The sequence below is a fragment of the Monodelphis domestica genome, chromosome 4 (assembly GCF_027887165.1).
Source record: "Monodelphis domestica isolate mMonDom1 chromosome 4, mMonDom1.pri, whole genome shotgun sequence".
Classification (NCBI taxonomy): Eukaryota; Metazoa; Chordata; class Mammalia; order Didelphimorphia; family Didelphidae; genus Monodelphis; species Monodelphis domestica.
In genome coordinates, this window is record NC_077230.1 from 393,967,925 (window position 1) to 393,989,826 (window position 21,902).

Below are 21,902 nucleotides of genomic sequence, written 5' to 3' on the forward strand. Positions count from 1 at the left end.
CCCTTACCTTCCATCTTGGAGTCAATACTGTGTATTGGCTCCAAGGCAGAAGAGTGGTCAGGGCTAGGCAATGGGGGTCAAGGGACTTGCTCAGGGTCACACAGCTGGGAAGTGTCTGAGGCCAGATTTGAACCCAGGACCTCCCATCTCTAGGCCCGGCTCTCCATCCACTGAGCTACCCAGCTGCCCCCCCAAAAGTGGCATTTTTAAGAGATGTGTGGAAGGAACCCGTTATGAACCGAGGCCTCTGTAGGGGTCAAATCCTGCCCGCGTGAGCACGATTACTTTTGTTCTCTACCCCTTCTTCCATATGGAGCGTGACCCAAGACATGCACCATTTTCATCAATCAATACGCATTTATTGTGAGCCCAAGTGTGCCAGGCTTGTGTACACCCCCCACGCTAGTCGCGGGTCTCCACCCCAGCAGGAACAGCTCCTTAAGGGGACGCCAGAGAAGGGAGGGCTCACTCCTCAATGGAAAATAAACGGATGGAACAAGAACGTGATCAAAGCTTTTATTGTCTTTAAATATCAGATTTTGTACACATCCGCTTTGATTTTCTTCCACAAGCTCTTCCCTTTCCTTTGTAAAAAGAAGACTCGATTCTCTTGACCCCAAGCCGACACCTATTTCAGTATTTTACAAAACAAACTCACAGCCTGACCCGCCAGCCCAGCGCAGGTCACCAGCTCGAGGGCTCTTAAGCTTCGCTCCGCAAGTTCTCTGGAAACGTCGTCTCCAATGCGAGGCGTTACGGGGCGAGAGGCTGAGCTTGAGGCCGGTTCCATGCCTCGGAAGGGAACGTCCATCCATCATCACCGCTGCCCTCCGCGCCTCCGTCCGTGGAAGATCCCAGGAGAGCCGGGACAGTCCAAAGGAACCCGCACGGCCGGCCTCTTCCAGGTCGCCTGCTTCTCGCCCAGCCTGCCCTCCCCAGAGGGAGTGTAAAATACTAGAGACATGCACACAAACGTTCACACAATGAGGCCGTGAGAAGGGCAAGGGCACCCCCGCTCCCTCTTGAATGCCACTGAAGTCCCTGAAAAACCACGCTATGGGGATGCCCTGGGCCTTGAGGCTCGAGTGTAATTCAAGGACGAAAACAAAGAACCGGAGTGGAAAAACAGCAACCTGCGAGCGAGGACAGAGACGTAGCCTGGAGAGATGCTCACTGACAGCTGGAAGCGAAGCTTGTAAACAGTCCTTCCTCTGCTAGTGTAGATGGACGACCTCCACCCCCCACACCTGCCCCCCCCTCCACGATCCAAGTCAACGTCCATGCCGCAAAGCTTTCGTGAGTGTGTATTTAAAGAGATTGTTTGTGGAGAGGGAGAGGGGAAGCGACGTCCATGCCTGCAACTCCAGGTCTGGGGGAAGCCCCAAATCATCATTTCCTTGATACAGGCCTGCAGCTCCTTTGTGACCCTGCCCTGGGGCACCGAGGGGCTACGGTGACGCGCCGGACATGTCTGTATGGGACAAGGGCCCACCTGAACCCACCAGGTCCTCTTGACGCCAAGGCCCGCCTCTACCCACTCAAAATGCTGTTCTACTCCTGCAATGATTTCCTCCCCCGAGATCTAGTGGGGCAGAGCTGAAGGAGAGGCGCACCTCAATGCTTCATCCCAATTACTTGGAGGTCAGTGCTTCACTTTTTTTAAAAGCCTGATATACACACCAATCCCTATGACAGCCCCCCCGCCAAAGCATCCGGTTTCCCTTTTCAGTTCCCGGATCCCATACCAGGGGACGCAGCCTGTTAGCTTGCCAAACAGACCCTCCCATATTCCCAGGCAAATTTCACTTGGATGGATAAAAGGAAGCCATTTTATCTACACTGAGGCTCTTCGCCTTGCGTGACCTGGGCCCCACTTTGGAAGTCTGGTGAAGGATAGAGACCCTCTTCTTAAAGGTCTTAAAAGCCTAAAATAAAATCGACGATTATCAAGGAAAACAGTAATATTGATATTTAATGATCACATTAAAACAAAAAAACAAAAAACAAACAAGCTCCCTGACCCAAGAGAAGGCCAGGACCCTCGTGCCACGCACCCAGGCTGTTCTAAGACAGTCGCCTTCAAGGCCCCAGTGCTACCAGCCTCCTAGTACAGTAATACATACAGCTAATGGTTGGTCAAAGCATCCCTTTTTGAGCTGCTGGCCTGAACCAATGGATGGAAAGCGCCCGTCACCACTGTAAACTCGAGACTTCCCAATTTAATTTCTCAACTGCACGTAACTAAGCACCAATGAGAGCCCCAGCATCCACTGGACCAAGGGCTGCTGACTAGTCTGAGGATTCTGATATTCAATTCTTTTTTAAGGCCGATTTTCCAACGTCTTCCAGCGAAGTCAACAGCATCAGATTCTTCCCAAGCTTGACGACAAGTTCAAAGTCATACAAATAGGCCAGTAGGCCAAAGCAGACCTGCCGCAAGGTTTCAGGGTTTGGTCCAGCTCTGTCGGGAGCAAAGACTGGCCTCATGTGGGACTGTCTCCCCATCTGCCCCTTCCATATCCCTCTATGCTGATTATCTACACTAAAAGAGCTTCCAGAAGGCAACATCCCAGGGAACGTGGGAACTAAGGGCCCAAGCTGGGGCCATTCAGCGCAAATAGAAACGAACATGAATTTGTACTTCAGAAATGATTCCCTCCCATAAAAAAACCCACCACCTCCAACTTTGCCCCCCTGCTACAGTATTCTGTCTAATAAGTAAGCTATGTGCAGAAACATGGCCAAAAAGGCCCAACAAGACTCGCCCTGAATCACTTCCTCCTCCGGTCCGCTCGCTGAGCTACCAGCCCACGCTCTATTTCTACCTCCCTGGCTGACCACTCAAGCTGGGACCATCAATCAGCTCCTTCAGGAGGCACCGATTATGTGTGTGCTGAGTAAGGGGTATTTTAAGGCCCTCAAGAGGAAAAGCTGTTCTTTCCTCCCTCGTTAAAATTGGTTTTCTAAGAAGTAGCAAGCACACTTCACTGGCTCCCTTGCTGCAGTCCCTGCTCACTCGAAGACTGTCTATCACCACTAAGTTCTGGGACTTGGGCTTATTGGGGAACACAGACGCCAGAGGCCAATCAGGCAGGATCACAGGAAAGCAAAAGGCTCCGACAGTGATTACTCCAAAGCAAACACAGAACCACCCGTAGAAGAGCACAAACCACTCAGTGACAACTCCTTCAGCTCATACCCTCTCTGGGAGGCAGACGAGTAGCAAATGAAACCAGCCCATCTGCCGGTCCCAGCATCAACTGTGGCTCCCCCTAGACACGTGGGCCTTCCTCCCTGAGGCTGCCTCTCTCTGGTGGTGGGACAAAAGCTGGCACATCACTGGTCGGCAGAAAGGAGACTGTTCATCTCTGCGGTTAAAGTCATTTGTTATTAGTATGTTTCCAATCTCGTATGAAGATGTGGAACTTTCATGCCTCATCCTGAGTATTTATATGTTACTTTATATAGAATATACGGAATCATAAAGACAATCCCAAGTATTTTAAATAGATCTATGTGCATGTTCATACATGTATGCCCAAGTTCATGTGGATATAGATGGACATAAAAAGCACAGACCCAAGGACATTATGGCTCTCTAGTGGATGACGGGGCTGGGGAAGGCTCCATTGTGGTTACTAGACTCCTTGATCATGGGACAAAGACATAAACTGCCCTACAAACTTCCTGGAGCACAAAGCGCTGGATCTATGAATGCAACACCAAGTAAGCCAAGGTTTAAGGAAAAAATGGAGGGTTCGATGAGTTGAGGTCAGATGGAATCCTACAGCCTCAAGAAGTTGAAGGTTTGTAGACAAGATGGAAGAATTTAATCTCTCATCATTCTCTTACCGCCATCCCTTTTCTAACAAAGAATCAGCCCAAATACAAAGTCCAGGGAGACCTGGAAGTGGCTGACCCCTGGTGACCCATAATGGTACAACAGCAAATGGGCTGAGGATGTCCCTTTGGGTGGCCTGCCTGGTTAAGAGACTACAGAAAGTAGCAGAAAGTGAGCTGTAGGAGGGGTACACAGGGAGAGACAGGCAGATACAGCTTCCTTCAAGTTGTTGAGGATGACCAGCTGCCATCAACTCTGCCAGCCCTCGGAGCGCTGACCTCATCATCACTGACAAAATGTCCTGTGTGGAAGTCACTGTAATTCTCATCCTTTCAGATACCTGTACTTTAGTGGACTGCACAGGAAGAAAAATGGAAATGCCAAGTTCACACTGGTAAGCACAAACATCCCAATGTGCATTTGGCAATTCCAATAGGTTTCTAGCTCCAATTAGAACACAACATGTACAATTCAGACACACAAAAGGAAGAGCAAGAAGGGGAAAAGGTAAAGCACACACACAAAAAAAATAGTGAGGAATAATCTAAAAATGAAGGATTTTGGCAGATGCCCTTGTTGGGCTAGATTTCATTCATTCAAGGTATTTTTTTAGATGAACAGCTATATAACTGCAGGCATATATGATTTTTATTAAAAATCAGGCACAAAAGTCTTGTGAATGTCCCCTCCTCCAACCTCTAAAATTATCTGTGCCACTGATGACTCCTTCTATTATCACGTGTGTCTGAGATTTGGAATGTCCCTCGGCCCCAAGGAATGGTTTTGTGCCAAAGTTAATTTCTGCTATCCTCAAAATAGAGAAGAACTCTCTTTAAACAAAAGGTCGTTTGGAAAAAAGGGTCTGCTGCCATTAACCACTTCCCCTTCCCAAAAGTCTCTGCTCAGAAAATAGTCCACAACCATTTTTATTCTTTAACCAGAGAGGATCCAAAGTACTGCCGCTCAATTTTACACCAATTACAACACGAATGACCTAGGTCCAACCACAACTTTAGAAGGGGGTTCATGAAAAGCCTGTAAACAGTTCCATATTGAATCTTAACTCTTTGGTGAGGGGATAGGTAGAGGAGTCTATAATGATTCAGTGACCCTCTGGCTAACAATGCCAAAACAATTCTCTTTGCCACCTGCTTACTTAATATGTGATTCAGAACACCCCTACTAAAGCCTCTTAAAAAGAGGAGTGGAGAAGGGGTACAAGAAAGAAACAAGAATGTTGTTAACCCCCCAGTTAAAATGACAAATGCTCCGGAGAAACGGATTCTCCACCTACTATACACAACGGACTCAGGTTTGGATGGAAGCAGCAGATCTTTAGAAATATACACATAAAACCAAGCCCCTTCACACAGTTTGCAACCTGGCCAGAAGGCCCCCTCCATTTTCAATTACAATCAAAGATCCCAACTTGTCATGTTCACAAACAGTCAATTCTCTCTTCCAGGAGAAGGACTAAGATGGTAGTTCCCTACGGGAGTGCACAGTGGGGCCCATGGGAGAATGAGATCCCTGGGGCTGGTCTTCAACACAAAGGCCACAAGAGGGGTATTCACCATGCTCTAAACAAACCCTGCTCTAACTCCATGCTTCCATGGGCAGTCCCCGGCTCCTGGAGGAAAGAGATGGAGAATTCAAATGTACCAAAGCCACTTGAACAATCAGAAATGGACACTTCGCACGTGTGTTCTACAAAAGAACACAGCTCCAAGTTATCATTCTCTCCAAAGACCAAGATAAATTCAGTGCCAACGTTATGCCTCACGCCGTTCACATGGAGCTTGATAATCATGCAGTAACGGCTCCTAGTGGAGAATGAGCCCAGAGGCCTACGAGCTCACCTAAGAAGCTCAGGACTAAGCCTCCATCAGAGCTTCTAGCAAACTCTGCCCCGAGGGACCTGGCCGATTCTCAATTAAGAAATCAGCATGATCACTGTGGCTGGAATTTTAGGGTTCTTGGTTTTTTCCCCATAACTTCTCTTTTTCATTTTGGTAGCACTAAATCCCCCCAGATGAAATTATAATGCAATGAAGGATTTTTGGCAATTTGTTCAGCAGTTCATGATGTAGAATTAGTAAGTTTTAAACCTATTTTCTCATGCCTATAAAAATGCCAGGACCTATGCCCAGAGCTGTAATAACAGATTCTACTAGCAGTAGCTGTACTAGGATTCTTCCTCAATTTTCCTGGAGCATCAGCAGACAACCATGCTTAAAGTGCTGGATAAAATTCCCAAAAGAAGTTTTCCTTCTAGCTGTCACTGACCTCGACAACCTTGACATTCTGCCTGGCTACACTCTCCACTCCACCTTCATCCCAATATGGAATGGGCACACAACCATGGTAGTATGCCAGTCTGCTCTCAGCTGGACAGGTGGTGGGTTTTTCTATAGCTTCTGCTTTTCAACATGGTCAACTTCATTCTAAAAGGGTACACTTGATGTAAACCCATTGGCTTGATTTTAGAATGCATCATTAATGAGAATAAAAAGCTCACGTGCACATACTGCCACTACATTAAAAAGGCCCAAATTTTAAACAAGTGTTAATAGACAAATTCATTAGACAAGAGATCATAAATTACTTTGGCCGAAAATTAAAGTCTTTTTTAAAAAAAAAATCTGGCTCCACATTCTGCTTGCAGGTTTCTACATGTTGTACACATATAACATCTAGATGTTGGTATTTATCTTTGAAAGGAATGGGGACTAGTCAAGTCCACCATTTTCCATGTTATGTAGGAACAATGATGTTCTTTGCTAGCAAAATGAGAAGAGCAAGGTCTGCATTTCCACCAACTCGCTGCAAAGCTCCAAGAGCTTCTCGCAGAGTAAAACCCGCACGGAGGATGCGGTCCACATCCGCAGCAGGGAAAAGGTGGCTGGGGAGAAGTGAGGGGATTGATGCCAGGGGCCTGTCAAGCTGTTCGAGTCCGTGGAGGGGCCTAGTGGCTTCAGGACAGATGACATTTCCCCTGATTTCAGGCATTCCTGTCACCAGGTCGTGAGGGTCCTGAGAGAGGCCTAGTGGGATGAAAGCGGACGGCGAGGCCTCCGTCTGCTGAGAAGTGGGAAGGATGGGACCGCCCTCAGTGGCCACATATTCAGGTGAGACATCTGGCCCTCCTGAGTTTAGGTGACCTGGTGTCTCCACAGAGGTCCCTGGGAAAGAAGAGCTTTCCCTCCCCATTTCCTGTGACTTGTGGCCAGCCCCAGGAGCAGCTGCCAGGCTTTCATCCAAATTTCCACTGATCCCGCTCTCCCCTCTGGCTGATCTCTTGGCCTTCACTAGGACAGATTTCACCTCACAGGAAGAGCCTTGAGAGTTCTGCTCTAGTCTGGAAGATGTTGAAAGATGCTGACTTAGAGATGACTTCTCAGCTATCTGCCTCCTGTCAGGTCGGGCTTCAGCTGCCATTTCCTGGGGACAGACCACTTCTTCTGAAACGAGATTTCCTGGAGATTCTTGACAACTAATGACCAAAAGTTGGTGAAGCTCCTTCAGAGCAGCCGTCACAGATAAACACGATTCCTCTGTGGGTCCTGCAGGGTTGGTGGAAGCCTGCTCATCAGCAGACAGGCTTAATGAAGGGTGAGTCTCCCTTAATAAATATAATGATTCACTATTGGTTTCTGACATTTCAACATTATTTTCTGGGGGCTGCAAATCAATAGTTGCCACAGGATTACCCAAAGCTACATTAGAGGGATGATGCAGTGAGGCCTCAACTTTCACCCACGGGTTATCTGCAGTGAGGTCAGATGCCCCGGCATTCTGACTGCCTGCCAGGCTACAGAGGGCTCTCTGTTGGGACTGTTGGATCACATCGACCTCCATGATTGTTTCGGTGCAGGAGCTGCCAAACGATGCTGAAGAGGGCACAGTATCTTCTGGAGGTGGAGGGCCTGGTTTCTGCTGCTCGTCTCCTTGGTCCTCGGCTTGTAAACCAACAGATTTCAGTGGGGTGGGGGGCAGGCTTGGCCGCATTTCGGTGATCCAGGGGAGTCGGGGGCTGTCCGCTTCAGTCCACTGTTCAACCTCGGGCTGTTCATTGGCTGGCTGGGTGTGTTGTTGGGGGCCAGTTTCCGGACTTGGATCCTGGCAAGGTGAACGCGGACCCTTCTTCCCTAGAAATGTTTGTGGAGGGGGCACCTGAGTGGCTAGGACAGGCAGATCCTTTTGTTCTCTATCAGGATGCGCTTTGATGCTTTCCTGAGCAGGAGATTTCTTCAGATTATCCATCATGATTGTTTCTTTTGATGAATCCCAGAGAGTGGTAGCTGACCTCAGACAGCCTGCAGGTTGGTCTTCCATGGTGCTGTGGGACGAGGCCTCAGCAGGGAGGTCCGGGAAAGGAGGAGAACGTTCGTTCTTGTCCGAGGCTCCCTGGGATTCAGCTCTCACAGCGCTTGGATCCGTGATCTCTCGTGGGCTGGGTTTGTAGGAGCAGATGGAAGCAGGAGCAGAGACAGAGCAATCAAGACTGACAGGGTGACTGATCTTAGAACTTAATCCTGAAGAATGGGCTTCACTGTCAGATCCACCGCAAGCTGGTAATGACGATGTTCCCAGTGAGGTAGTTTCTTTATCACTTTTCTCTACATGGGAAAAAAGTAAGATGGAGCTTATTAGCAAATGTGAAAAAGAAATTCTACTAATCTCAAAGTGAAAAGATTAGGTGGAAATGAGTGCTTCCTAAAATAAATTAGTTCAATCTAATATTATATATTCAAATTATCATTAACAAATATTAATAATGATCCACGCCCAGGGCCAAAGCGACATGTCTGCCCAGCCTGGTGGCCATTTGGTGCTTAGAAGTCAAGGTGAGATTGGGATGACAAACTGTGTGGAGAAAGGATGATAAGACTTGTTCAGGGACCTTCAGAGGCAACGTTTGGTGCAGTGGGTCAGGTCAAGACAAGCCAAATTTATAAATTCCACCACTACCAGCAGGGTGACTCAAGGCCAACTCATGTAATCTCTCGGTCTCATCCTCAAAATGGGAATAACATCATCTACCTGCTGGGGCTACTGTGAGAATCCAATAAAATAATCTATGTAAAAAGCTTTATAAACTATAAGAGTGTCACTGCAATGTAAGCTAACATGAGCTATTTAACTAACTTTGGTCTCCATCATGTACCACATCAGCAATGAAGAGTCAGCCTTAGAAGAAATGTAAATAAAGATGAGGCTAAACCTATTCCTACAAAATAATGAAAGTTTAAAGATATATCAGGCAATTATTTTATACATTAATTTAACACATCAGGGAGGCATCAAGACATAGTGGTTAGAGATCTGGCCTGGGAGTCTCGGGGACCTGCTCTGTGCTAGGCACTGGGGAGACAAGGACAAAGGGAAAACTGAGCCCGCTCCCTCAGAGTGTCTAGTTTCCCACAGGATATGTGTAGATGTAAATAGGAACAAAAAAAGAAAAAGGTAGTTTTTGCTGGGGACAAGGAGGTGGGGATGAAGTCAAAATGCTTAAGTGGACCTTTGAAGGAGACTAGGAATTCTAAGGAGGTTGAGATCTGTGTTCTGGGCATGGGGGTGGCCCATGTCATGCATGACAAAGTGACAGGAGATGGAGGGCCAGGTAGGCTGGGCCACAAAGGGTATCAAGGGGCAAGAGTGTATAACGGCACTGGAGGGGATTTGAAGGGATGTTAGGATAGACTTGGAAAGGTCCAAAGGAGAAGCTCCCATTTTATTCATTTTACAGGAACCACTAGTCTTGACTAAATATGGAAGTTGCCTGTTCAGAACTGGGCCTTAGGAAAGTCATTTTGGCAGTGATGAGGATGGATAGCAGGGAAGAGCTGAGAGGCTGTTTAAACAGTCCAGGCTGAGGGGTGAAGAAGGCCTGAAATAAGGTCAGGGGACACTATGGGAGAGGAGAGCATTGTTTGGAGGTAGAAATGACAAGACTGAGCATCTCCATGAGGATGAGGATGACTTATCAGAAGTTATGAACCTAGGAGACAGAGCTGCACCCTCAACATGAATCAGGAAAGTCAAGGAGAGCAAGTTTCTGGGGCAGAGATAAAAGGGCTCTGTTTTACACATACTGAGTCTGTGATACCCATAAGACCTCCGGGCTTAAGGGAAAGACTAGGGATGGATTTCTAGATAGGAGTCATCTATATCTATAGAGAGATTTAAATAAATGGGAACTGATGACAAAGCGGAGTTAGGGCCAACCGCTGACATACTTACAGGCTATGTGATCGTGGGCAAATCACTGACCTCTTAAACTCCCTAAGACTACAAAGTGAAGATGAGTTTGCCAATTGCTATTAGTAGAGGGGGCTTCCAAAAACTATGAAATTGTAGAACGGGTAAAAAACCAATTATACAAAAAGGTAGGCCATTTGTTAAATGGTTTGGAAAAAGAAAAATAATGCCCCAAACACACTTGCACACAAACATGTATGAGAACAGGCAATGAGAACTTGGATTTTTCATTTCCTGGCCACTGAAAGGGTAGGAGTAAGCTTAAATTTGGCCTCACGTACAGACTGTCTCTAATTAACTTTTCTCTTCTCAACTGGATTTCTTTCCCTTTCAGTTTCAAGCTATAGCCATTTTACCATGGATTCGGTTGTAAATTGTCCACCTTGCACTAGAGTGAGACATTTTCAGATTATGTAGTCCCAAGTCCTGTCACACAAGAGCTCACATACCAACCTGTGAGACTCAGTTAAGGTGAGGTTCAGTCCTTCATATGAAGTGGCTCAAACCATAATGTCCTTATTAAGGTTCAAAGTTCATTCATTCATTCATTCATTCATTCATTCAGTTTTAGTCTTTATCTTTTATCTTAGAACTGATCCAAGGCAAAAAGAGTAGTAAAACTTGGGTGATGGGGGTTACATGACGTGCCTGAGGCCACAATTGAACCCAGGACCTCCTACCTCTGGGCCTGGTTCTCAATCCACTGAATCACTCAGCTGACCCCTAGGTTCATGAACAAAGGGGGAATAAAATATGAAGAGTGTGATTTTGGTGCCTCAAGATCTTGCTATTGAAATAACGGGAAGGGCTGGGGGTGCAGGCAATAGTGGTCTCCTAGCTATAAAGCCCAGCTGGAAGCCAAAGGTGACCCTGGCCCTCAGGCCTCACTGAGAGCAGCACAGGGTCAGCAAAGCGACTTCTTCTGCCTCAGAGGACGAGAGGACTCCAGAGGTCGGTGGGGATAGTGGGGGGATCAACAATCCAACTTAAGACCATGCCAGGGGAAAATAGTGCCCTGCATCAAATGAAAACCAGCCAGCAAAGAGCCCTGGGAAGCACTGAATGGGCATGTGAAGGAAGGCTTCTCTTCTTCCTGCTCCACCAGTGCATCTAGTCCTGTCAACAGCTCCCATTTCAGGACCATGGAAGAACATGAGTCCTCTGTGGCCAAGCTGGTATTCCAAGCAGTACTGGGAGAAGGGTGACTGCCCTGAGGGCCTCTGGGACCCAGACTCAGGTCCTTGGCTTGAGGTCCAAGGGAAAAAGAACTCCTGCTCCAGGGTCCTGTTATTCTGTGAGGAAGGATCAAACCAAAGTTTGGAGTTGTTCAGAAGAAAAATAACGAATTCACAGGAGAATGGTATCATTAATTTTTTTATATGGGCTTAATATGTTGTATTATTAATCACTGCAAGTTGTTAAATTTTTAATTCACCTGGTCATTTCTCTGGGCAGTTCCCACAGAGGACCACTCTGAAACTATGAACTGGTACACATACATATATGTTTGTATATATGTATGCATGTAGATATATAGCACGGATCCCCGCGCACAGACGCTACGTGCAGATTATATTAACAGGGTGACACAGTGAATTAAGAAGCCTGAGTCTCACACTCGCAGGACACACAAGTAAGACCCTTGATATAACTCAGACCAATCACATGAAGACTGTATTGAAGGCTTAAAGTGACGACTATAAATACCTGGTCTGAGGCCCATTCCAGCTGCAGTACACACACATTACATGCATCAAGGCTTCTGACGCTCTGTTTGAATTAGGAAACAGACAAGCAAACGTGGGTTAACAACTCAAACCACACAGCATGCAAGGTTACAGTTGGCACGGCGATCCAGGGAGGGCAGGGACAGAGCAGGCTGAGGACGGGTCACCCAAGAGTTCTGCTGGATGGTCCAGAAAATTCTTAGGGCTCTTTCTCCCATCATGCAGTGGGGCTTTTCAGACACCGTCTCTCTTTCTCCTCTCCCTCTCTTGTCCTTTCCTTCTCCATTTCCATCCCTTTCTTTCTGTCTTTCCCCACCTCTCTCTCCTCCTTCCCCCTCCTTGGGGGTGGAGGTGGGGGTAGAAGTTGCCAAATGAAGCTGACCAAACTTGAACTGAGCCCTGCCCCAGCCTGATTCCCCATTTCTGGCCCTACCATTAATGTTCAGACTCAGACCCAGGGATGAGATTAAGGCTTCCAGCCAGAGCACTTTTGAGACTGGTCCTCAAAAAACCTTAGCTTTTAGTGCTAAAGCCCTTGAGTTCAGTTTTCCCTCGCTGGCAATAGGAAGTCAGTGGACCTGAGAGAGGAGAGACCAAGGCACTGGGTGACTTATGGGTGCTGATTGAGGGCAAAGCATTCCTTTGGGCTTAAGGCTGAGGCTCCAGCTGAAGTTAACCAGCTGCATTCTGCCAACAGATGAAAGAACAAATGCTATTTTCCTTCCTTTTTAAAATTACTATTCCATTTGTCCATCCCAAAGGAGATGCTTTAAGGGACTTACCCCAACTTCTCCTCAGCTGTGTCCTTTACCATTTAAGAGAAATGTAACTGTGGGCTATCAGCTATCATTCCCACAGCGAAATCTCCCTGACCTTGAGGGGAAGGTCTTCATAAAAAGACACAATTCAACCACTTGAGGGGAGAAAGAAGGGAGTCTGGACAAACTCATTTATGTTAAAAAATTCCTACCATGTGGCTAAGAGCTCCAATTTGGCTACTATTTCCCCTTTTGCAGGGCCTATTCTGAAGAATTTTCCATATCCAGCTCCTAAGAAGGCCTCCCCCTCTGCAAAATGCCAATGCTAGGAATGGTCTCTACATACAACTCTGGCCCAAAGCAGCAAGAGGTAAGTAAAGCAAAAATGATTAATGCTTCCACTCCAAAATGGCACAAAGTCACATTTCTGGCTAGTACCCAGGTACAAACTGGAGCAATGTCTAAAATTACTTCATTTAAAAAATTGTCCTTTAAGAAACAAGTATATACCCCTATTGACCATGGCCATATCGATATGCTGCTAATGTCACAATTAATAGCATTTTGTGGAACATCGGTGATGGTGATGCAGAATTCCAGTTGAGAACTTTGAATTCTATCCTGAAAATGTCTGGCCATACTCAAATCCTAATCAATAGGACTTGGAAAAAGACAGGAGGCAGAATGATTTTTGATGCATATATCGTTGATTTGAATCATCTCTCTTACTGACAATTCTTTTGATTCTGGAAGCATTTTCAGAGAAAACAAGGAGAAAGGAAAGGTTATTCCTTCACAATTAGAGAGAGCTACTCTTTCCACTCAGTCCAACTTTCTGTCAAAAAGGGGGCAAGGGAGAAGGGAGAGAAGGAATGAATGCCAGTTTGCATCTCCTCACCAAGAAATGAGGCAAGTGTTTGCAGGATATATTAGTGTTATAAAAGGGGGCCTTTTCCTGAATTACAAGAGCTTCTTTTAGGAAAAACATAAGACATTTAGCAAAGAGATTCACGAGAAAAGAACTCTTCAGTAGATATCACCCATAGCAACACATTTCTTTCTTGGAATGACTGAACCACTCTGGTTTTCCTTCACTATATTAAGAAACAGGAGTGGGCTGTGAGAGCACCTTGCTAGGATTTGGGTGCATACTGCTGAATCTGACAAGCAGAACCAGAAAGAGGCTGAGATTCTATGGCCTGCCCTTTCCCTTTGGGAAATACAGCCAGCGCTATACCTGCATCCTCAACGGACTTCTGAAGAGCTTCTGCTAGTTCTTGGTCTGCGATCTCCTCTGGTCGAATGTCATCTCTCCCTGAACCGTAGGCTAACCGTGCGCATTCTGGGAGCTCTCCCTCAGGAAGGAAGGTCGTTTGTGTGCCTGTGGTGCCAATCACTAGTACATTTTTCTTGAGGTCGATGGAACACTGAGAAAGATGAAATCAAACCCCAAATGAAAAGAAGTCTGCTCCTCAATGCATGGGTAGGAACTGATTTTGATTAAATGCAACAGATTAAATGCCACCAGAAAAGTCCAGCTCTTCAAATGAAGAGATGAACTTGAATGGAAATTACCATTTGCCAAGAAAAACACTGGCAAGAACAAAAGAAAGCCAAGTAAATTATTTTGGCTAAAAGGGAAAAAAAATCACCCTTAAAGATTCTGCTTATTAATTCAGAGTTTTTGGGTACTGTGAATTAATAGTAAATGACATGAAGATAAAAAAAAATGAAGAATATTACTGCCTAAAAATTAAATAGCATTTCCTGCCTTGTATCTGCTCTGCCTGGAATCTGAGCTGATGGCAAGTGGCCATAGAAAGGGAGAAAACATTATATTCATAAACCATGGGTCTGTATCTATTTATTTTGATGGAAAAGTGAGAGGTAACATGGCCAAGTAGATAAGAGACTCAGCTCTAGGAATTTGAGTTCAAATGCGACCTCAAATACATACCAGGTCTATTTAGCTCTGGGCAGTGCCCCCAGAAAGCTCTCAGTCAAGAAGGTGAAGAATAAGTGCTGCTCTGAAATAGTAGAGAAGACTCACCCGAGGAGTGCCCATGACCAGTGAAATCACAGGTCTATACCAGGCATTTATTCACTTGAGTGAAATTTTATGCCTTGATTGAAGGTATCCCCACATAGACATAAGTCAATTGTGTCCAAGATGCAAAGGCAGCACTCTCAAGTGGACATGTCACTGACTGCTTGCTGGGAGCCCTGCTTTCCAGACTCATTTAAGTTCCTGGAAAGGAGGGACCAATGGCCTCCACACTGATAACCTCACATGCACACAAGAAATTTTCAATAAACACTTGTTGGGTTTCATTAACAAGTCTATATGACTCTCCTATGTTTTACAATGATGACCCACAGCACCGAAGCATCCTTTGTCCCAACATATGTTTTACATAACTACACATAGACAATTCCTTAATCTAAAGGAAAGATTGACTTACTTTTTTACCTATTAAAAGCTAGGAATCAGCGTTCTTATACTCCTAGAACAACCACCTTGCATAAGCTCCCTATAAACAAACAAATTCCAGAATTATTTTAGTAAAAATCTACAACTTGAATGGAAAAGGGAGACCACTTTGGCTGAATATCCCATTATGTTCTAAGCAGCCCATCACCTCCGATAGGCTGGGAGGTCTAGAGGGGTCACTGAGAAGCTGACAGCTGAGATGCCCACTCTCAGAAAGATGCCTCTCTTCTCCTTCCCAGTGATGCTTTTAATCTTGGCAAGCCAGGAATGGCCACAAGTAGAGAAATCTTGCTGATCTGAGCCCAGCTCTCAGTTTCTCCAGTTCAAATACCCAATCAGGGCCCAGACTCAAATAAACATTACGTATATGGGCAGATGTTGCTGTACCTCCCACCTCCCCCATGTACTATCAGGCCTCAAAAAAAAGGAACAACAGGTGGTACCTGATGTCGCTTGAGCATGTCCAGTCCCAGCAGCATATCCATGGGCTGTTCCTCGAGTATAGAAAAGGAACATGGCAGGAAATCCCCTTCAATCTGAACTTGAGCTGAATTACAGAGAGAAAAGCAGACACTGCTGAGCTTCATGAAGGTGCAGGATACCCTTTGGAAACTGGACTGTTAGACATAAGGCCCAGCACAGTTTCCTTCAACAGATTCTGAAATCAATGAGTTCCAAATGACAAAAGTTTAGAGGTAACGATTGTTATTAACATGATTTATATATAAATCTCTTGGAATCAATTACAATTTTTTGTTTCTTGGTTTAAAAACTGGTCTGGGCTCCAGCCCAAAAGATTCCTTGGGGGTAAAACAAGTGACAGGAAGGCTTAGTCTAAGGTAGAATGGTGCTATTTATAGAAAATATGGGGAAAACTGTGAAAAGGAGTTTTCCCAACATTAAATATTTTCTTCTCACTTTATGGCTTAAAAAAAGTTATTCAGGAGGGTAACAATTTTACTCAAAGTGAAAAGAAGGATCTCTGGAGCTCCAGACCTGTTTTCATCAGCCCAAGAGAAAAAGGCTAGTCTGGCTTGCTGCCAACAACTCATCCCCTGTCAAACATAAACCAGCTCTGCTGCCAGTGTTTATCTTGTCAAATGTAATGAGTTAAGTACTTGCATGTTATAGGTCTCTTTCTGGAATTTCTGGATTATACAAAAATGGAATGTGACCCATAATCTCCTCCCTCCTATGAGATAGCAATGTTTCCAAAGGTAATTCATCTCCTGTCAATCTTTCCACTTGGTGTGTTTACTTAGTCAGTTGGCTGAGACCAGAGGTAACTTTATACTGGCCTCAAGTGCCTGTTGTTATCCATTACATTTAACAAAATAGCTAAAATTTTTTATTTTTTGTTAAGTAATTTTGAATTTTAGATGACAGACGCTGGTCACATAAAAAGTATTGAACTTCTAGAAAAGAATATACAAAAAGACAGTTTTTTGTCTACAAGGAAACTTTTCATGCTTATAAACAAGTATCTCCATCAGGCCAACTTCCTCCTTTTCTCTAAAATAAAGCGATAACTATTCTGGAAGGCAATTTGGAATTATGTGCAAAGGGCTTTAAAAGAATGTAAACCCTTTGATCCAGCCATAATACTGCTGGGTTTGTACCCCAAAGAGATAATAAGGGAAAAGACTTGTACAAGAATATTCATAGCCACGCTGTTTGTGGTAGCAAAAAAATGGAAAACGAGGGGATGCCCTTCAATTGGGGAATGGCTGAACAAACTGTGGTATCTGATGGTGATGATTTGAATACTATTGTGCTCAAAGGAATGATAAAGTGGAGGAATTCCATGTGAACTGGAAGAACCTCCAGGAATTGATGCAGAATGAAAGGAGCAAAACCAGGAGAAGATTGTACACAGAAAGTGAAACATTGTGGAACTATCCAATGTAATAGATCTTGCTACTAGTAGCAATGCAACAAGCCAGGACACTCCTGAAGGACTTATGGAAAAGAATGCTATCCACACTGAGAGAAAGCACTATGGGAGTAGAGATGCAAAAGCAAAACATATGACATCACTTATCACATGTAAATATGGTGATGTGATTTAGGGTTTAGGCCTTTAAAAAAATCACTCAATAGCAAAAATGAAAAATATGGAAATAGGTATCAAGTGACAATATTTGTACAATCAAGTGGAATCGCTTGTCAGCTGGGGGGGGGAAGGAAAGAAAACAAATCATGTAAACACATAAAGATATTTAAAAATAAAGTTGTAAAATGGGTTCAACTTGCTCACAAACAAGAAAGATCAAAGGGGCATATAATTATTTTGGTATTCTTCTCTATCAGCTTTTAATTTATTACTGGGAAGAAAGCTCATGCCCCTAGAACAATCCACAAAAGCAACGTATCATTTCTGGAGCTTCTGTATAATTCCTATCCTTAGTCCTTTTACACAGCCTCCAAAGTACTAAAGGATTTCCCTCTCCTCCCCCAGCTAATTTTTTTAGAAATTATTAAGAACACACAGGATCTCGGTATTGGACAGAAGGGTCCTTATCAGAGGCCATCTCAGCCCAATTGGCTCCTGAACAAAACCACTCCTATTATGTGACATTTTCAACAAGTGGTCCCAAAGCCTGTGACTATGTCTGTGCTGAGAGACCTTAAGCAAAAGAAGCGTATTCCCTCCTGAGAGCATAAGCAGATTGTGAGAGACCTAATGAGTTCATCAACAGGCTAACAGATGAAGTTTTCATAAACAGGAAGGCAGATTTCTTCTCTTTCCAGTGATGCTCTAACACTGCCAGGCCAAAAAACTAGCAACAAGATTAATCATTCTTCTATTAGGAAAGTTAGGAGGATCACACCTCCTTCCCCAAGTATATGGTAATCATAATAGATTATATTAGCTGGATTAGACAATGCATTTTACTACCATAATAGAGGAAAAAAACAGAACCCAAACCATGCTTTCGAGTCTCTACTTACCTAGATGCACTCTGCCAATAATCTTCTGTGTGCCAACACCTTTGGCAATCCCAGCCCATCGTCGATCCACAAGTCTCATTATGTTACACCTTTCTGCACAAGCTTGGCTCATAATGGTCATCTGGGCTCCTGGAAAAGATATATCAGTCCAAAAATGGTTTTCAAATCATTTAACAATTTCTACTCATCAATTCACTTCACAGGCCATAGTGCCCACAAAGGAGAAGGATCCATGCATGTTTAACTAGAATGGTGCACAAAGCATGATAGACAGACAGATAGACACACATCTCCTACCCACCCCCCACTCCCCAGCTTTTCTCCCCATGTTAACTAACAAGAAGGAACAAGAAAAGTTATACCTTTAATACTATAGTTTAGATTAGGACAAAAAAGGGGAAGGGAAGGTGAATTTCTGGTTTTGGCCATTTGGTTAGCCAGGAAGAAGGACTTTGGGGTTAGAGATTCAGGGACTTCTCAGATACCTTTACCTGCTCCCCACCTTCTGCTACCTTAATCAACATTAAACTTGATTGCAGTCAGATAAAGGGAGACTTTTATTTGGGGGGATATAGAGGGAGCAGGAACCAAGAGACTGATGATCAAGCCATACTCTGATTTGATGAGATCCCTTGTTGTGCCATTTTAATCCAGGGGGGAAGGTTTTTTGCCTCAGGGGGATCTGAGTTTACCAATCCCGGGGTAACTTTAACATTACCCATAAGTGAAGACCCCTGTCAAGCTACCATCCCTGGGCCATTCTTCTGGCAATCCATCTTTACTAAGAATTACCCTCTTGTCCCAGCCATACTGAAGTGTAGAGAGAGGTCCTGACACACTCACACAAGTCTGTCAACACATACCACCCAGACACCTCTTTATATATTCATTTATAGGATAAATAGGCACTTATTACAGTTAACTAACAAGAAGGAACAAAAAAAGTTCAAAGTTGCTCCTGCTAAGCAGGCCACACATTTTGCTGAGGGCTTCTATCCTAGATGGCTCTGTTCCAGATTGGAACTAGAAACTATCTGGTAACAACAACAATATTGTTGAACCTTACAGGCCAAGCTAGTCATGTTGTTTCCTCCAAACAAAATGTAAGCTGGTGACTATTTGGTTTTTGTATTGCCAATGCCTCCCATACCAGAAATGTTAATAACTATTTCATTGAATTAATAAACATTTTCTTGCAAAAAAGGCCCCATTTGATTCTCATGGATATTCTGAAACTACATCAGAAAGTAAAAATCGATAGCAGGACCAAAGATGCACATGGATCCCAGCAGCCCAAGACCCAGGTGAAGAAGATAAGCTTGTTCAAGTGATAACCCTAAGTTCCTGAAGATAATATAATCTTGCTAAATTAAGCACCCTTGTACTCTCTAAGTTGCTTGCAAGGAATGACTTAAAAACATTTTACTGAGTACTGTCATTCCTATTTTATACCCACAGAAACTAGACTGTGTTCACCTGTTTGCCCTGAGTGCTATGGCTGGATCAAAGGGTTTGCATTCTTTTAAAGCCCTTTGCACATAATTCCAAATTGCCTTCTAGAATAGTTATCGCTTTATTTTAGAGAAAAGGAGGAAGTTGGCCTGATGGAGATACTTGTTTATAAGCATGAAAAGTTTCCTTGTAGACTAAAAACTGTCTTTTTGTACATTCTTTTCTGGAAGTTCAATACTTTTTATGTGACCAGCGTCTGTCATCTAAAATTCAAAACTACTTAACAAAAAATAAAAAATTTTAGCTATTTTGTTAAATGTAATGGATAACAACAGGCACTTGAGTTTTCAAGGACCTCCTAGTTTTCAAGGACCACCAAAAGCCATCTATCCCTACCCTGCCAATTTGATCACACACTACTCCCACATACAAACGTGCCAGATGTCCCCGGACCATGTTTCCCCTTGCTCATTCCCCTGCCCTTCAATGGAATGGACTCTATTTTCTTATCTGAATTCTATCCCTCTCATGATTGAATCCAAAACGGATCTCCTTCCTCCTTATTCTCAGTCCACAATAATCTCTCTCTTTACTAAGTTGGGGAGAGGGAGATGGGAGGGGAGAATAGACAGAGACAGAGACAGAGACAGAGAGAAAGAGAGACAGAGAGAAGGGAAAGAGAGACAGAGAGAAGCTAGGCTTCTCCTATGTCTGAGGGACTTTCTTTTCTAATGACTCCTTGAGCCCAGTTTGAATACACATGAAGTAAATTCACTTGTAAAATTTTAGAAATGATAGTCCCCAAAGGATAAGATGTCCCAGCATCTTAGGAGGATTTCCTCATTGATTAGGTGAGGAAAGACAGATCACCTGAATCCACAAATGCTTTCACGGGGTGTCCATTCACTTTGCAGTTAATATAGAGCATCACAACTTGACCAAAGCTCTCCGGAGCTTCTTCCATAGCTATCGTCATGTTCTCCTCAATGTTCTGTTGCCTACAACAAACCAAAATCAAGTACCAAAGGCATTATTTTAATCAAGAGAAATTTTCAGTATTTTAAATGAAAACACTTAAACTAGATCTGCCCATTTCTCCTATCCCCAAACACAGGTCCATAAGCAATCAAGTCTTGGCTTTAGAAGAGAGGACTTTTATCCAGTGGCAGGTTGCCTAAGAGACAGATGCATGCTGTTCACAGAAACCACTTCATAAACTGAAGATAAAATGGCATTTATGTGAGAAGAAAAAATAATGCTTTATTTCTCTTGTAAGTACTGATGTTGCAGACTACAATAGGAGATAGATTCAATTTAGCAGTCAAGTGGCTTGAAATATATTTAGGATTAAAATTTAGGGTTAGTTAATAGCTTTTCCAGAGACTATAATTCCAACCAAAGAGCCACATATAGTCTCCGGCACTTCACCTGACAATACAATACCTGAGCTCAACCTAGGAAGATGTAGTGGTCTGCTTAAGAGCCTATGCTGGTGAGGACCCTTGGGGGGACTGGACCTTGGGTTGTCTTCAGCTCCCCAAGTCAGAGCTTCTCCATTGTACTTAGCCTCTATATTAAAAGAAGAGGCCAGAAGAGGCTTCAAGACAATCAACCAGTTACTAAGAATAGAACAGACCAAGTTGGCATCTGAGTTTGTAGACAAGTCTTGAAGTGGGGGGAGCAACTGCAACATTACTTCTGCAATCTTCACATCTGCATGCTTCAAGGACTTGTGGCCAATGAAACTAAGCGCTTTTCTAGCCTGTGGTGTTTTGCAGAAGTACATTCCAATATAGCATAGGGCTTTATGGATCTGGATGTACCATGACCATAGGTCAACCTATATTCTCCACAACTTAGAACAAGAATACTGGAGCTGAAAATGCGTCTGTCTTTTGTGAAAATAGCCTAACTGTAAGATTAAAATTAATATCAATAACTCCAAGTATTACATTTTATAAGATTTATTAATAATCACTTGAAGTACAGGAGGAAATAAAGACAAAAGTAAAAGCCTGAGTAAAGAGAAGTTTTCACAACCACATTGGTGGAAGAAAGTGTGAGGGTGGGGTTACAGAAACTTTATCTCCAAAATGTAAGGATATAACATGAGAATGAGAAGTGGAATTCTGGGAAATGGAGTCCTGGGGTACAAAATTCTAATGACACATAACTGAAATGACTGAAATACTCATCTTCTGGGGAAGGCTAAGAATTGAGGGTCCCAGACTCCTGATTTGAAATGTGAGATCTTTCAAGTTTCCCACAAGATCTTATGATGCCTCAGTGGCACACCCCGAAAACCTGATGGGGTATAGTGCCAGCACAAGACAGCTTCCTCAGAAAGAAAATCTATGGAGGAAATTGAGAAAGAAAAGCAAAGTGTGCTGCACAATGGGAACTTTGTATTGACCGAATAG

The 21,902-nt window shown here is 44.1% G+C and overlaps 1 protein-coding gene across 3 annotated transcripts in view; it reads right to left on the bottom strand.

Moving 5' to 3' along the window:
- Positions 1-500: 500 nt before the first annotated feature.
- DDI2 (DNA damage inducible 1 homolog 2) overlaps positions 501-21,902 on the bottom strand; it is a 52,108-nt gene continuing 30,706 nt past the window's right edge. For 2 of the 3 annotated variants that reach the window (XM_056795738.1, XM_001366177.5), the window contains exons 5-9: positions 20,353-20,480; positions 18,031-18,159; positions 15,522-15,625; positions 13,825-14,014; positions 501-8,460 (exon numbers count right to left, since the gene is read on the bottom strand). In XM_056795738.1, coding sequence (XP_056651716.1) covers positions 6,596-8,460; positions 13,825-14,014; positions 15,522-15,625; positions 18,031-18,159; positions 20,353-20,480 — 2,416 coding nt within the window. In that variant the 3' untranslated portion in view covers positions 501-6,595. Of the gene's footprint in view, positions 8,461-11,809; positions 11,873-13,824; positions 14,015-15,521; positions 15,626-18,030; positions 18,160-20,352; positions 20,481-21,902 lie in introns of those variants that run through there. The other variant, XM_007491670.3, reaches the window with a different exon arrangement.